The following is a 17,435-nucleotide window of genomic DNA, read 5'->3' on the forward strand; positions in this document are numbered from 1 at the left end:
GCACAGGAGAACTTGTCTGTTGAATAGCTTTGAAATGAAAATTGTTGATTCTTGTAATTTCTGCTTTCTGAGATGATAAATATAGTTTTAATGAGTCACTTTGACATAATGTATGTAATTTTATTTTTGGTGTTTGGTGTTAAGAAAAAGGAGTAATTAAATATGGCTTGCTAATACATGTATTAATAAAGGTAATATGTGAGCTTTATATTTTTTGAAGAAAAATGAGATCAAACTAATATATTAGAGGTTTGGTGGAAGATGTTTGCTTATTTGTGAAAACTTCACCTCTGGGATATGTGATGGAGCACGGCTCATCTACTGATGTCTGCCTGTAAGAACATATTTTCCCTTTAGCATAGGTCACACTAAAGCAGGTTGCTGTGATGGAACCTAGAAACAAAGAAGTGATCCTGATTGTAATGATTTGCTGTATGACCCATTCTTTTTGTTTTGTAGCAACCATAAACATCATGACTCACCCACAGAGACTTCAGAGGCTCTGAGATCTTTGTAGCCTTTGACAGCACAGGAGTATGTGACTGCTTCCTCACTGCTGAGCAGCTCTTGGTAAAAGTGTGTTTGCATCACTCTCTCTCAGGTCATTGATGGTTAAAGTTGGGTTTTTCTCTTCAGACATGTTGTACGTTACACCAGGGCCGGCCCGTGGCATAGGCCGTATAGGCAAATGCTAAGGGCGCCGTCCATCAGGGGGCGCCATGCCAGTGCCACAAATGTTGAAAAAAAAAAAAGTTGGTACTATTATTTCTAAATACAAAAAATAATCCCACGTTAATTAAAATGCAAAGTAAAGCTTATTTAATAGAAATATTATTTGTTACAACATTACACTACACTGCTGATGTAGGGGGGCGCCACCTAAAATCTTGCCTAGGGCGCCAGATTGGTTAGGGCCGTTTCTGCGTTACACGTACAGAGAGCTCACTCTGAACTTACTTGTAACCATCCGAGTGTACAGTGAACCATTTTCTGCTTGAACTCAGATGTTGATGTGATCAGTGCAGATCCACTGATGGACCTCTGAGACCACAGTAATAGTAATTAATTAGTTAATTAATTAATTAATTAATCCAGCATAAATTCAGATTATTAATTTACTAAATATGTAATGAGTAAGTAACGTAAACCTTACTTAATAATCACTTATAGCTAAGATGTACAAGATGAAACCCAGAAAAGTTTAATGAGCATCTTTCAAAAGATTCATCTTCATCTTCGAAGCATAAAGTTCACAAAATCAAAGAAAGGGAAAAGAAAAGACATAAGAGTCAAAGAAGAAATCTCAGCCTTTTACTGGTGGGAATTTTAAATGTTGATTATCACCTTAGTAAATATACATTACTTTTTAAAAATTTGTGTTATGATTTTAACAGTTCTTCCTCTCAACTGATGTGGTAGTGATAGTCAGTTTTGCCAGGAGATGGCAGCGTAGCTTAAGTAAGTGTTGCTAAAACCAGTCGAGATATTCATGAATAAATTTAAGTGAAGCTTTGAGCTCCTTTTACCACTTAGCTGCAGGTGCATCTACGAAAAACATGAGTTTGAATTCTTTACTGGTAACTGGTCAAGGTGTGAGCTTTACCTCAAAGTCAAGGTCACCAGGAAGTTTAAAAAATAAATTAATACAGATGTTATACAGCTTATTCTTCTGTGATTTGTGAGTACAGAGGAAATGTATACTGACTGTGACATCATCATTTGACTGTTGCATTCCTTCTCTTTTCTTTTTGTCTCGTTCCTCATTCTCACTCCAGCAGTTTCAAAAGGCATCCAAGTCACTGAAATTTTCCCTTAAGCTGTGCAATAAAAAGAACCTTTAATACAACCAGACCATCAAGAATATATTAGGTGCAGCTGAGATGATGGTGATGATGAACCAGTTCTGAGTCCTCTGAGTCTGGGATCAAGATTTTTACCTTCTGTTCCATCCACAATAATGTACAAAGTGATAATACCTAAAATAGAACATTTATTAGAACTGAACACATTTATTTGTGTCCAGTGAAAAGTTCCTGGATTTTAGTACGCCTGATTTCAGACAATTTACTGGTTTGCTTGCCTTTATATGAAGCTAAATCTGACAAAGTTTTGAGGCTTCCTCTTATTTGGTGTGAGAGAGCCTGACAGAGACAGAGTGTCTCAAGTTCAAGAGCTGCTAAGTCTTTAAATATCTTAGTTTCAGTTCCTATAAGGAACTGCATCATCGCAGAGGAATTTTGGCCAACCCTTCTTTACAGCATTGCTTCAGTTTGCAGACATGTTTTTATGCACATCCCTCTTAATGACTCAACACAGTTTTTCCATCAGGCTAAGGTAAATGGCCTGCATTTGTATAGCGCTTTTCTAGTCCATAGGACCCCAAAGCGCTTTACACTACATTCAGTCATTCACCCATTCACACACTGGCGATAGCAAGCTACATTGTAGCCACAGCTGCCCTGGGGCGCACTGACAGAGGCGAGGCTGCCGGACACAGGCGCCACCGGGCCCTCTGACCACCACCAGTAGGCAAACACGGGGTTAGTATCTTGCCCAAGGACATTTGGCCTGGGATCGAACCACCGACCTTCTGATTAGTGGCTGACCTGCTCTGCCACCTGAGCTACAGCCACCCCTAAGGTCTGGAAAGACTGGACTGGACCAGTCTTTGATTCTTTTCTTTTTAAGCCATTCTGTTGAAGATTTGCTGATGAGCTTGGGTTCACTGTCCTTTGTATGACTCATTTTACTCTAGGCTTTAGCTGTCAGACAGAGGACTTTAAAATATTTTAGAGTCAAATGTGAGGGCCATGGCCACCTCAGTGACTGGAAGGTCACTGAGCTCCGATACACATATTATGAATATACTTCATTTTGTTTGATTATTTATTTGAATCAAGTTTAAATCACGTTGTCGTTGGTTTAGGACGCCTTAGCTGCACAGCAGCTTGTGACAATCAGAAGCCACACCTTAGCTATTAAGAGTGGCTCATGGTCAAAGTTCCCATTCATTTTACCTGAATCCCTGAATATCTCACTTCATAATCATTTATTTTCTTAATACATTAATTTCAACTTCCTGTGTCTCTTCCTCACTTTTTTATTGGGATTGTTGTCCCTACAAAAGCACCCCACTGTGACTGTGAGGGCTTGTTAGTAGTTGTTACTGATTGTACTGCTGACAGTGCAGTGACAGCAGCCCCAACAGCTAACATACCGATTCTTTTGATTTTACTATTTTTTCTTTTTGTTTTTTGTTTTCTCTTAACTTGTCAACTCTTATCCTTTCTCATTTCTTCAAAATTAAATTCTGTTCTTCAAGGTGCGTATCGCAGATACGTGAGGGCCCGGGTGCCTTAAGATATATGGCGTAGCAGCAGTTCAGCTGCCCAGTTCAGCCCTGGTGTCCTGGTTCTGTGTAGGCAAAACTGCCCATATCATCAGCCCTCGTTCAGTGTATATGACTTGTGTGCTTAATTAGTTTGAGATGCTCTCCAAATGTGGTGCTGTTCATTATTTGTATTGACCATATTTGTTCAGTCTTTTTCTAATTGCACTTAGATGAATATTAATATTTAACATGCTAACTGAGGCCTTTGGAGTCTTGTAGTTCCTGGGGGGATTTGCAGTTTCTCTGAGCCTTATGTGGTCTGACTGGGGTGAATTGTCTGGGACGTCTACCCCTATGAAGATTGGCAACTGTTTTGAATGTTTTTCACTTGTCATCTTTGTTTCATCTTTCTCATTGTATAATGATGGACTTCAAATTGTGTGAAGAAAACACTTTAGTGTTAAAGAGTCCAAATCTGGTACTTAAATACAATTGAGAGGTCATACAGAACAAATCATGTCAAACAGTGAATCTGCTCTTTACTTAAATAGTTCATTCCTACCTGAAAGGCTGAAAAAAGATTTTAATTTTGTGAGTCTTTCTCCAGACAAACTGCATTCAAAGCAGCTCAGTTAAACATGTGACATGGCTACATATTATTATATGTTCATCAAAAACCTGACAGTGCTGACAATGAAAGCAGAGACAGGTGACAGTGTTAGTGGTTATTTTGTGGTACAGACAAAAACCTAACAGAAGACAAACCTGCGGACACAATGGCTTTGATGTTTTTATTAGTGACACCCAAAGCACACAAAGTAATACAATGTCTAACAAAGTTATCAAAAATAGCACCCTTTAAGTGGGTGATCAGTAAATGCACACTCGTGGGCTTTTGGACATAGCAGAATTTTTAAACGGTTGCGTCATTTTTTGCAGGTTTTTGTGACAGACGTACATCATTACCAAATATGTTTTAATTCAAAAGCTTGAGAATTTCTACTTGAGCTTTTCAATTTCAATTGATTTCAATTTCTACTTATTTCTACCTTTATTTTATATTCCAATGAAGAAAGTGTAACCCACAGACAGATCCAGATGCTGCAGTTTCTCTGCTGTGATGGTAAAGTAATATCACTGGAGTTGAAATCATCATGGTAACAAACGTTTCTTTATTGAGCATACAGTGGCTCAATGGTGGAGTAGAGGTCAGCTGTGTGGTTCTCACTGAAGTCCAGTCTGCTGTAGTGATGATCATCCAGCTCTGCTGACTGAGCTGAGATGTTTTCATACATGGAGTCAACGTTCATCTGAGGAGACGAGACAGTTCTTATAAATTTATATCAAACTGCATCAATAACTCATAGCTGGTTGTTTGTTGTTTGTTACATTGTCACTGTACTGCACTGTCACTGAGATTCTCAAATAGAACCTGTCTGACAAACTGAAACAAGTTAAGAGACCTAACCCCCCCAAAAAACAACCTCTAAAGAACTTCAGGTCTCAATTGTGTCAATTAAGGTCAGAGGTCATGATATAACAATGAGAAACAGACGGGACAAAAATGGCAATGAACTCAAAAATTATTTTTCCTGTCAGTGGTAAACATCACGACTGTTCAATGTCCAATCAATTACAAATCTAGTTGAAGATGATATTAATGTAATGTGTGGTAAGGATTGCTGATGTATATCTGACTTATTTGATACAATGATGAACATGAACATCGGGTGTAGGTAGGGACACTGAAAAGAATGCTACAGTTGGTTACTCAGAAAAAGGCAGACATATAATAAGTTTAAGCTTTTTTCCAGAATAAATGATCGTGTGAGGAAAAAAGGAAAGATGAGGGGATGTTTTTCTAACACAGCAGAATTATTTGAATCTTATTTCGTACCTGCTGCACTGATTCTGACATTTCTCCTCTTGGAGACTGACTGGAAGTCTTCTTTTTTCGGTTGCATAAAAGAAACAAATCAGTGAATGGGTAAAACATTTCACATCACACTTTAAACATAACTGGTCTTAGAGATAACACAGTAACGTTCACCTGATCCACCAGCAGACAGTGAGAAGTATTAACACTAGCATCCCCAGGCTTCTACCTTTCTACCTATAAAACCCGAGAGCAGTCAAATGGTGGAAGTGGAAGCTAAATTGGCTAAATTGACCGCGGAGTCATCATTTTGCGTTTCTACCTTTAAAAGCCGGAGAGCAGTCAGTCAAATGCTGGAGTCGTTCATATGTATATTAGGTCGTTACCTAGGAATTCTGGAGGGAGGGGAGTGGGGGTGAGTGATTGAGGGGGTGGGGGAGTGGAGTGTTTCAGTTTGCCATCTTAGGGAGAAATCAACACATGTCCTTTGTATGTCCTTTGTTGCTGACATTTATTGATGAAAACAGTACAAAAAACCAACCATTTGTACACATATTTACAAATAATGATAAAAAGTGAGTGAGTACATTTCAACATTTTCAGCAATCACTCACAATCCTGGCACTGCCACGGTATCTGTCGTCTGCATTTACCACATGTGTACCTGTAGCAGTGAACACATCGCACAGTGGCCTGATTTTTTTTGCATCTGTGTACTTGGATTTTAGGTCGCAAGCCACCCAAAACTTGCTCCATGCACCACTCAGCAGGCCATTTGTAAATATGTGTACAAATGGTTGGTTTTTTGTACTGTTTTTATCAATAAATGTCAGCAACAAAGGACATACACCCATGTGTGTTGATTTCTCCCTAAGATGGCAAACTGAAACACTCCAAGTTGGTGACTTTTGGAGATTTGTTTCCCTGGATGATTGAGAATGCATCAAGATGAAACACAAAAGGAAGCTCACCGCTTTTAGCAGCTCCCCCACCTGATTGAGGGGGTGGGGGAGTGGAGTGTTTCAGTGTTTCAGTTTGCCATCTTAGGGAGAAATCAACACATGTCCTTTGTATGTCCTTTGTTGCTGACATTTATTGATAAAAACAGTACAAAAAACCAACCATTTGTACACATATTTACAAATGGCCTGCTGAGTGGTGCATGGAGCATGTTCATTGGTTCATGGACCTCCCTGAACTAATGGCATTTATGGCAGCAACAAAAGCGGTGAGCTTCCTTTTGTGTTTCATCTTGATGCATTCTCAATCATCCAGGGAAACAAATCTCCAAAAGTCACCAACTTGGAGTGTTTCAGTTTGCCATCTTAGGGAGAAATCAACACACATGGGTGTATGTCCTTTGTTGCTGACATTTATTGATGAAAACAGTACAAAAAACCAACCATTTGTACACATATTTACAAATGGCCTGCTGAGTGGTGCATGGAGCATGTTCATTGGTTCATGGACCTCCCTGAACTAATGGCATTTATTGCAATTGTCATCTTGCGGGGGGTTTACAGGGTTCCATCGGTAAATGACTGCTGGTCAGCAAACCTGGGAAACCCACAGATAATTGGAACTATGGCACGAAACCGCTTCCAAGACATCATGCAACACTCCACTCCCCCACCCCCTCAATCACTCACCCCCACTCCCCTCCCTCCAGAATTCCTAGGTAACGACCTAATATACATATGAACGACTCCAGCATTTGACTGACTGCTCTCCGGCTTTTAAAGGTAGAAACGCAAAATGATGACTCCGCAGGGGTCTAAGGTAGAAAACCAAAATGACTGCTCTCCGGGGGTCTAAGTGTTAAAACCAGCAGAGCTGCAGAAACTCCTGCAGCTGCTGGTGTCCATGTTCCTGTGATACTTTGGACAGTGAGAGTCTTTGGAGCAGAGCTGATATCTTTGTTGGTTTTCACAGCACACGAGTAGCTTCCTGCATCCTCCCTGCTGACTGGGTCTAGGATCAGATGTTTGTTCTGGTTCTCTCTCGGGGTCAGAGGTCGACTGTTCAAGTACCAAATGTAGTTTGTGTTGTCAGTCAGAGGACAGCTGGTGCTGCAGGTCAGTGTGACTCTCTGACCCTCTGTCACCACTGCAGAAGGACTCATCTTCACTCTCAGCTCTGAAAAACACTCAGACTAGGCAAGGCAAGGCAAGTTTATTTGTATAGCACAATTCAACAACAAGGTGATTCAAAGTGCTTTACAGAGACATTAGAAACAAGAACAAATAAAAAGCATGATTTAAAATTGATTAAAACAAGCAAATAAACTAACTAACTAATTAACAAACAAACAAACAAACAAAACAGTATATAAAATCAAAACAGATTAAATCAGAGCAGTAGATAAAATCAGTAGTTAAATGTAAGTTTTGAAATTTAAGCTTAAAGTGTGGATTTGGTGCTTTATTCAAATGCAGCTGAGAACAGGTGAGTCTTCAACCTGGATTTAAATAAACTGAGTGTTTCAGCTGATCTGAGGCTTTCTGGGAGTTTGTTGGGAGATGATGAACACATTTTCCACCAGTTCATCTCTGTCATGTCAAATAAATTAAGAAATAAAAATGAAGTTTCAAAGTGCAGTTTGTCCAGAACTTCACCTCTGGGATATGTGATGGAGCAGGACTCGTCCACTGATGTCTGCTGAGAAGAACACATTCTCCCTTTAGCATAGGTCACACTGAAGCAGGTCTCTGTGATGGAACCTGAGAAAAATCAACAACTTCCAGTAAATTCATTAGAGTCTGAAGAGTAAAGTGTTTGTGTTTAACATCTCATAACATGATGAGGAGGTGTCCATCATGACTCACCCACAGAGACTTGAGGGGCTCTGAGATGCTCGTAGCCTTTGACAGCACAGGAGTATGTGATTGCTTCCTCACTGCTGAGCAGCTCTTGGTACCAGGGAGACCAGTCCTCATAGAGAAACTCTCTGTTCTTGTACCAGATGTAGGCTGCAGGCTTTTCAGTCAGAGGACAGCTGCTGCTGCACATCAGTGTTACTGTCTGTCCCTCTGTGGCAGGAATCACCTTTACCTGCAGCTCTGAGAGGTCACATGACCAACATGAATACACTGATCATTCATAAACTCATTCATTTGTGATGCATTTGTAAAAAGAACTGTACCTGTAACATGGAGATGAATTCCACTTTGTTGACACTTTGATCTATGAGCAGTTTTAATGCAGCAGTAAAAATTTGCATCTCTCTCTGTCAGATTATTGATTGTTAGAGTGAAATTACTCTCTGCTGACATGCTGTACTTTACATGTGTTTCATCTGTGGAGAGTTCAATCTTGGAGACAGTCAAGTGTCCAGTGTACCAGCTATTTCTTGCAGTGGGATGTTGATGTGAGCAGGGCAGATTCACTGATGAACCTTTCAAGGCACAGATGCTGTTTTGTTTTCCCTGAACACCTTTAACACAACATGTGATTAGAAAACATGGTGAACATTTATGCTAACTTTCTTTTCTGTGCTAATCTGTGATGACAGCATGTTACACTGAAAAAAAGGGGATTGGTCATCTCTTGGATTTATGTAAGCATCTTGCGTGTATTTAACACAATTGCCTTATGCTTTAAAGTTAAGTGTAACTATATAGTGTAGAAACTACATGACATGTAGAGAGGGTAGATTAAATTGTTCATATCATGTTCGAGTGAACTAAGTCAGTAATATAGCGATGTTGAATCTTGCGACACCGCAAGGGATTTCAGTCTTGTGTGCTTTGGATCGTGGTTTCAGGAAGGCATCCATCTCAGTCAAGTCGAGCAGCCACCTCTACTCTTTTGGTATACCGAAAAAAGTAAATTGGGTGGTTGTTACATTAAAAAAGTCTAACTTGTAATTTGAACACAAAAATTTCATGTTTCTATCTTGAACGTAACTAAATCATGTAGGATCTGTACGAAATTCAACAACTTGTTCAGATGACGTGACACAATCTAGTAAGAGTGGTTAGTTGCTGGACTCATGAAATTCACAAGATTGCAAAAGATTTCAAACTGCAGGAAAATCACTGGAGTTATAAGAGGCAGATACACACACACACCACGTGTATGCTATCGCTATTTATTCTATTTATTGTGGTTTAACCTGTCAAGGACAAAAACATACGAAAAATTCTGCATCAAGCCTTGAAATCATAGCTTTCCTACTTTTGTTAAGCCTGGCTTTGTAGCATGGGGGTTAGTGCTGTTGCCTCACAGTAAAAAGGTCCTGGGTTTAAATCCCCAATCTGGCTTGCAGTGGTTTCTCTCTAGGTATTCTAGTTTCCTCCCACAGTTAAAAGTCAAAAGAGTTAGGTTAGGTTAATTGGTGAATCTAAATTACCCATGAATGTAAGTGAAAATTGTTGTTTGTCTCTATGTGATAGACTGGTGAGCTGTCCAGGGTGTACCCTGCCTCCTGTAACCTATCACTTCAGGGTTATGCCCCAGCCCCTCTGCAACCATGGATAAAGATAGGAGGAAGTTGTAGATCCATTTCATTTTTATGCTAACCAGACTCTAGACTTTGTTGAACATTATGTAATATGAAGACAGCATGTAGTATTTAAGTGACCAAGTAGTATTGGGGTAAATGTTATTGAATAGTGTTGAAATAAAATGACAACATTGCGAAGGATTAAAATATTCCAAAAGCTCACCTTACTTCATCTAAACATGTTTCAATCACGTTTTATCAACACAAAATGCACAGGTTTATTGAATATGAGTAAGTTGTGTTGATTTAACTCAGTTGTTTAAGTTTCTGCCAAAGCAAAACAGTTGTGTGCAACCAATGTCCACTATTGAATCAAGTAAACCCAATGTGGCCTTTTTTTCAGTGAGAAGGATCACAATCTGGTGCTTTTATACGCTGGAGAATTCAGAACACTAGAACAAGTAAAAATCCTGTTAACTGGGAATCTCCTGTTTTCTGAAATGAACTTTTTACATCTTTTATCTACATTCCTGACACATCATTACTTACTTGTCATGAAGAGAAACAAATTATTCCTACCTGAGAGACACAGAATGAAACCCATAAACAAACATCCAGTTTCTGGCAACAACATGGCTGCTGCAGATTTTTACTTCTAATCAGAAAAAGTTGGCTATATGAATATTTTCAAGGCCTGATTACTACCACTGCTCATATCTAACTTGATAAAATATCAGAAGCATTAATCAATCAACATCCATCTAAGACGAAATGTTAAATTCAGAGTATTTCTGCAGACAAACTGCGTTCAGCTTTAACACAATCACTTCCTCATTTATCTATCATTTCTTCAGATACAAAGAGACATAGTGTAGAACTGATGTATTGCTGCAGGTATTCAACATCACACTGGATATATATTAATGCAATTCTTATAAATGTTTTACTCTATAGAACACATTGACTTTAATTATTTAAACTAAACTAAGTCTATAAAGCTGCAAATTTTGTAGAAATGATCCTGCTCTGCTGATTGAGCCGAGTTGTTTTTATACATAAGATGAGAAATCATCTGAGTAGACAAGACAGTTTTTATAAATTTATATTAAACCTGCTATCATCATACTCCACATGATCTGCAAACTCAGTCAGCTGTTCAGCTTCCCCCACAGCATTTCTCTTGACTTTAAAAGTGGAATTCTGATTCTTTGTACCAACATTTAGACTTTATCTGATTGTAGTCAGATAAGCTTTATTCTTCTACCTTATTCTAGTTGCTCCGACCATTGCTGGTTAACTACTCCCTCAGTTTTCAGCAGATTTTCACCATTCAAATTTTCAACTGTTCTGCTCTTTCTGCTAAAATGGCCTGTATTTATATGTGTATAGCGCTTTACTAGTCCCTAAGGACCCCAAAGCGCTATACACAACCAGTCATCCACCCATTCACACACACGTTCACACACTGGTGATGGCAAGCTACATTGTAGCCACAGCTACACCTCTTTTCAGCAGAATTTTTACTTCTTTTCAGTACAAATCTCAATCTCTTCCGCTCTTTTCAGCTCAATTTTCTGTTTCTTCTGCTCTTTTCAGCAGAATTTTGAGCTTTTTCACCTTTTATCAGTGATAATTGTTTTTGTCATTATATCTTTGGTTGGCATCAGAACTGGTTTGGCTCAGTGGGATAAGCAGCCACCTTGAGACCCGGGGGCGAAAGTTCGAATCCCACACGTGTTCGCCCGCTTGCATGTGCTCAGCTTTCTCGATAATCTTCACTGTACCCTTTCAAATGCAAGCAGTTTAGCTTTTACAACTCTTTTCAGCAGAAAGTTCTGCTTCCTCTGTTGTTTTCAGCAGTTTCCACTACAAACTAAACACAGTTGAACAGCAGCAAAATCACTTCCTTCTTTATTTCTTATGGTTCCTGTTGTTTGACTCTTTGTTGCAGTCTTGAATTCTTACTTCACATTTTAAAGTTTAAGTTGCTGTTTAGACTCTTTGCTTTCTCGTTATCTCTGTTTTAGAAATGAGCTCTCTGTAATGTAGGGCATGTGGGTTTCAGTATGAGTAGCTTTAGTCATCTCCCCCCACCTGTGTTTCCATCTGTTGCCTCCCCCTGTCTTGCTCTATGTTTGTGCACTGGACACTTTTGCTTCCTTGTCTCGTATATTTTGTCACGTGGTTCTCTTATTTGCTAATCATAACATGACTAGTTTTGTAAAGATTAGATTTTTAGTGAAGAGTGTCTGTCAGTATTCAGAGGACAGTGTTTCTCAGTCAGAACACATATGAAACCACAAGGACAAATTCAAACAGTAACCACATTTATTGCCGTAAATGTCATTACAATTTCTTTGGAAAGCTATGAGGGATGTAAAAGTGACTTCACGTGGTTTTGGGATATGGTGCATAAAAGAAATGTTGAGAAAATGTCACTCAGCTGTTCTCAAACACAAATTGTTGTGATCGTCATGTTTCAGTTGTGACATATGTTTCAATAGCATACATTTTATAACGGAAAAGTTCAAGAACAATTTCTGTTGTAATTTATGTTCCAGAGTATGAAAACCACTGGCAGATCCACCAAATGTGGTGTCGCTGCTGTGTTGTGGAAGCTATCAGAGAAAAGGGCCCTTTAAATCACTATGGTAACAAAGTTACTTTAGTGAGCAGGCAGTGGGTCAATATTGCAGTAGAGATCAGTTGTGTGGGTCATAGGTAGGTGCACTCTGCAATAATGAGTTGGGATGTTTTCATATATTGGATCAGGGTTCACCTGAGGAGGAAGACAAACAACATACTGTGTTATAGGTCATTTTTCTCCTCATTTAAATATTTTTACTTTATTTGCAGGTGATACTCTGACCAGCAGGTTTGTGAGGTGACAAAATATAAAGTATAAAATCGGTGAAATTCCTTTGCTATAACAATTATAAGTAAGTAAAGTAGAACAAACAAATAGATAAGTAGATTGTGTCGCTCATTAAAATGCAATAAGAAAAAAGAAATACATTGATAAAATGAATCTGAAATTAAAATGATTGAATTCAGATAAATAAAGTGTACATTTAAGCTGTGTTTATATATATTCATAACGGGGATGAACTTCACAGTAAAGTTAGGCTCTTGATGACTGCTTTCAACTGCTGTTTTTTCCAGGGTTGACTAGTTGTAGAGCATCCATTTTTAAAAATGAAAAAAATAAATAAAAAATAAAAACAATCAAACAAAAGTGTCAGAAGCCAATTCTAAACAACTGCAGATAGCAAGACCATCATTTCAAACAGCTGTATATAAGTGTAAGTATATTTTTTTCATGTGTGACCACTTTGCCTAGGCCTCGAGGAAGACCTAAACTGTCACCCTCAGATGAGAGGAAATTAGTTAGGATGTTCAGGAATAACCCAGAAACCACCAAAAATCAAGCCAGCCATAACCTGGAAACTGCTGGAACACTGTCCACAGTGAAAACATGTTTTACACTGTAATGGACTCAGAGGATACTGACAAGAAAGAGCTCCTGCCTCAAAATTAACCCCTTTAAGCTTAACCGAAAATTGTAGCTTCCCATATCTAAACGCCATTTTTTTTTTCTGGAGAACAATTTTGTCGTCAAATGAGACAAAAATTGAGCTATAAATAAAGCAGCCTTACATTAAGCTTTATAGCCTTTTCAAAGCCCCAGCCTCAACCCTATTGGAAATTTGTGGAGTATGCTTAAAAGCCAGGAACACGACAGGAATCCAACAAATGAAGATGAATTCCACTTATATAAAGATAAGTAGTCAAATATACAACCAGAAATATGCCAGACTGTTGTTGATCTTTACTAAAAATGTCTGGCTAAGCTGCAACCCGCTAAAGGACATTTGAACAAATATTATTGGGAGATATGTATCTATTTGAAGCTGTTTGTAAAATCTAAAGTCTAAAATAAATGCACTTAGGTGTTTTATAAACTTAATTAAAACACTTTATTCCTGCAATAATACCACGCTTGAAAAACAACAGTTGAAATCAATCATTAAAAACCCCAAATTGCTTTGACATTCATGCCCACAATAAATGTATATATACTTAAAATACCTGATTAAATGATAATTATTGCTAATTATGATAATGATTATAAATAAAAAAGTAAAATAGAATAGAGTTATGTGAACAAAAAATAAGGTTGACAATGGGGATTTTTTTTTTCCAATTTCAGCAGCATTGTTTGTGTCTTGTTTTGTACCTGCTGTTTGTTGCCCAGTGTTGCACTTCTTGAAGGCTGGTTTGAAATCCTCTTTTTTCTGATTTGTAAAAAAAGAGCAAATATATATATGTATATATATACACACACACACACACACACACGCACACACACACACACACACACACACACATGTATATATACACAACTAAAACAATATCAGATGAATACTATTGATCTGAATGAGATCACACTTTTGCTCACCTAACAAACCAGCAGACAATGAAAGGTATTAAAACCAGCAGAGCAGCAGAAACTCCTGCAGCTGCTGGTGTCCATGTTCCTGTGATACTTTGGACAGTGAGAGTCTTTGGAGCAGAGCTGATATCTTTGTTGGTTTTCACAGCACAGGAGTAGCTTCCTGCATCCTCCCTGCTGACTGGGTCTAGGATCAGATGTTTGTTCTGGTTCTCTCTCGGGGTCAGAGGTCGACTGTTCAAGTACCAAATGTAGTTTGTGTTGTCAGTCTGAGGACAGCTGGTACTGCAGGTCAGTGTAACTCTCTGACCCTCTGTCACCACTGCAGAAGGACTCATCTTCACTCTCAGCTCTAAAAGCAAAAATTTAGGGTGAGTGTTATTTTTTTTCTGTGCAAACTTATATTTGTATTCCACTACTGTTTTTTTATGTGACTTTAAATGTTTTTCTATTAAACTAAAATATGAAAATATTTTGAAATGAGACCTTTATGTTGACAAAAAATAAATAAATTAAAAAAGCATGTTCAATTATCCAGACAATGTGTTGTTCCAAGTGTTTCCCTTCTGTTTCCACAGTCAGTCATGTCCCCATTACTATTTCCCTCTGGTCCCCATGTCAAGCCTGTGTTTATCATAATTCCTGTTTCATTTTGACAGCCCCTCATCCTGTGTTCATTGTGTTCAGTTTTGCTTCCCCCATCATAGGGGTCAGGAACCTTTAACACCCAAAGAGCCATTTGGACATGATTTCCACGCAAACAAAAACACTGGGAGCTGCAAATACTTTTTGACGTCTAAAATGAAGATAACACTGAATATATTGTTATTTTACCTGTATGCTTTGTGTAAACAACTAAGCTGTGTTGCTTAAATCTATGAAGTGCTACAGAGAAAATTACTTTTTTATTTATGTAATTAACACATTTTGAACTCTTAAGGAAATATAACAAAAGGAAAGACACCCAACTGAACTAAAATGATCCAGTAAACAAAAACTGTTGTCAGCCGCCACCCTTATATCTCCTTTGGGCTTTTGGAGCCTTGACCTGACTTTTAAAAAAATAATTTGAAAAAAAGCACTATGCTGCTAAAAGATGAAAAATAGATATTTACAAAATTCAGCCTAAATATGTATTTTACCTGGTTAATGTGTGTGGCGGGGCGTGGTCTGCAGCGCCGCTGCAGGGGAGGCGGTCGCACCTGAGCGGCACCCGCGAGTGTGACGCTTATTTTGAGCAATCAAAAAATAATAGAATATAATTTTATATTTATATTTCAATATCACAATAATCTTCCAATGTAGAACTACAAGTTAAAAAAAAGAACTAACATTAATGAAATACACTTCAGCTAATTACTTAAAAAAAGAATTTATTTTCCCAAACCACGCAGAGCCGCACTAAAAGGACTAAAGAACCGCATGCGGCTCCGGAGCCGCAGGTTGCCGACCCCTTCCCAATCCTGTTAGTCAGTATTAGATCGAGTCGTATTCAGCAAATAAAGTTTGCTTCCTTTGGTTTATTCCCCTATATTGTTTCTGAGTCCTGTGTTTGGGTCCTGCCTTGGCTGCTGCACAGCTGTACATGACAGCTGTAGATCAAACAAAATAACAGTATCCAGGTTGATCAAACCTGAACCATAAACACCCAAAGTGAAAATTGCAACAGGCATGTGAATACATCTTATAGAAAGTAAAAGGCATTTCTCCTGCATAATAAGTACTATTTTCTACAATATTAAATGCAATTTTTCTGAAAACGTATGAATTCAGTTTTAAATACAGGCCTTTTCCTTGTAATGATGATTTGTAGTGTGACGTTGCCAATTTCACCCAAACTGAATATTTCTTCCACCTCTGCTCCTGTTCAGACATTAATGAGTAAAGTCTGCTGACTGAGGAGTTTAAATTTACCTGTGACAATCAAAAAGACTCCAGGCAGATCAGACTGTGTCCATCCTTCATGATCTTTCTTGAATCTGAATGTGTATCCTCCTGAGTCATTCTTCTTCAGGTTGTTGATGGTCAGGATGTGTTGGTTCTTCATGTTGTCCTGATACTCCACATGACCTGCAGCCTCAATCAGCTCTTCAACTTCCACTTTATCTTTTCTCCATTTTTTACTCCAACATTTAAACTCTGGCTTCATGTTATCAGGATGTGAGTATTCACTTGTGATGTTGACTGAAGATCCTTCCAGAGCACAGATTCTCCTGCTGACATAATTCACTCTCCAGCAGTTTTTATCCTGAACACCTGAAATATAAATGGAAGATTTAAAGTTGTTTGATTTTTTTGTATTTCATTATTAGTTGGCAAAATATATTTAACACTTACAAGCTTCCTTAGATTGAAGACGTTTGTGGTCTTTAACTGCACAAGAGAATGTGTCTGTTGAAGAGTTATGAGTTGAAAAATGTTGATTCTCATGATAGTTTCTTTTGTTGTGATACCACATGTAGAGAGCTTGATGGTCAGTCAGATTACAGCTGGTGCTGCAGGTCAGTGTGACAAACTCTGAAGTGGAAGAAATTCTTTGAACATAAACCTCTGTTGAGAAAGGATAAACAAACTTCTTGTCACTATATTTGATATAATCACACAACTTATTTAATCATATATTATTTAGTTAAATGAATATGACATAAACTTCACCTCTGGGGTATGTGATGGTGCACGGCTCATCCACTGATGTCTGTTTATAAGAACACATGTTTCCATAAGCATAAGTGAGACTGAAGCATGTCTGTGTGATGGAATCTGAACAAAAATGTTAAATATGTTAAATATTTGTACTGAGGTCATTTTCACAGGGTTTAGCTGGAGAGTCTGTAGGAACAACAGTCATGACTCACCCACAGAGACTTGAGGGGCTCTGAGATGCTCGTAGCCTTTGACAGCACAGGAGTATGTGACTGCTTCCTCACTGCTGAGCAGCTCTTGGTACCAGGGAGACCAGTCCTCATAGAGAAACTCTCTGTTCTTGTACCAGATGTAGGCTGCAGGCTTTTCAGTCAGAGGACAGCTGCTGCTGCACATCAGTGTTACTGTCTGTCCCTCTGTGGCAGGAATCACCTTTACCTGCAGCTCTGAGAGGATGATGGAGAACAACTTATACAAGGATGTCATTTGGAAAGTAAGTAATAAGTAAAAGTCACTGTACCTGCAACAACTTGGAGAGTAATTCTGTTGAACCAACAGCGTCCTGGATTCTCTGCAGTCTTCATACAGCAGTAAGCGTTTGCATCACTCTCTCTTAGATCATTGACGGTTAAAGTTGGGTTTTTCTCTTCAGACATGTTGTATGTTACACGTTGTCCATCCACAGAGA

The 17,435-nt window shown here is 38.5% G+C and overlaps 2 protein-coding genes across 2 annotated transcripts; both read right to left on the reverse strand.

The window, feature by feature from the left end:
- Positions 1–4,132: 4,132 nt before the first annotated feature.
- Positions 4,133–17,180, reverse strand: LOC146667644 (uncharacterized). Its single transcript, XM_085409298.1, has 8 exons — positions 16,960–17,180; positions 16,760–16,864; positions 16,442–16,654; positions 16,019–16,360; positions 7,033–7,343; positions 5,385–5,440; positions 5,229–5,289; positions 4,133–4,641 (listed from the first exon to the last, which is right to left on the reverse strand). Exons 1-8 carry the CDS (start codon positions 17,141–17,143, stop codon positions 4,504–4,506), a joined length of 1,410 nt encoding a protein of 469 aa, XP_085265424.1. The 5' UTR covers positions 17,144–17,180; the 3' UTR covers positions 4,133–4,503.
- Positions 7,369–10,285, reverse strand: LOC146667645 (uncharacterized). The gene is made up of 4 exons (XM_085409299.1): positions 10,231–10,285; positions 8,350–8,640; positions 8,033–8,266; positions 7,369–7,927 (listed from the first exon to the last, which is right to left on the reverse strand). Exons 1-4 carry the CDS (start codon positions 10,283–10,285, stop codon positions 7,629–7,631), a joined length of 879 nt encoding a protein of 292 aa, XP_085265425.1. The 3' UTR covers positions 7,369–7,628.
- Positions 17,181–17,435: the final 255 nt, after the last annotated feature.

Source organism: Rhamphochromis longiceps, linkage group LG6, assembly GCF_057381845.1.
Source record: "Rhamphochromis longiceps isolate RC_006_pf linkage group LG6, R_longiceps_female_GT1.1, whole genome shotgun sequence".
Taxonomy (NCBI): Eukaryota; Metazoa; Chordata; class Actinopteri; order Cichliformes; family Cichlidae; genus Rhamphochromis; species Rhamphochromis longiceps.

Bases quoted from the DNA above. Each gene is read 5' to 3' on its own strand.
- LOC146667644 (XM_085409298.1), bottom strand. From the start codon at position 17,143: ATGTGCAGCAGCAGCTGTCCTCTGACTGAAAAGCCTGCAGCCTACATC. The intron at 5,441-7,032 runs GTTTTAACACTT...TTTTATAGGTAG, and splicing joins GAGTTTCTGCAGCTCTGCTG to AAAGGTAGAAGCCTGGGGAT. The intron at 4,642-5,228 runs GTACGAAATAAG...TCGTCTCCTCAG, and splicing joins TGTCAGAATCAGTGCAGCAG to ATGAACGTTGACTCCATGTA.
- LOC146667645 (XM_085409299.1), bottom strand. From the start codon at position 10,285: ATGTTGTTGCCAGAAACTGGATGTTTGTTTATGGGTTTCATTCTGTGT. The intron at 8,641-10,230 runs GTAGGAATAATT...GTTGTGTTAAAG, and splicing joins TTTCATTCTGTGTCTCTCAG to GTGTTCAGGGAAAACAAAAC. The intron at 8,267-8,349 runs GTACAGTTCTTT...GTGACCTCTCAG, and splicing joins AATTCATCTCCATGTTACAG to AGCTGCAGGTAAAGGTGATT.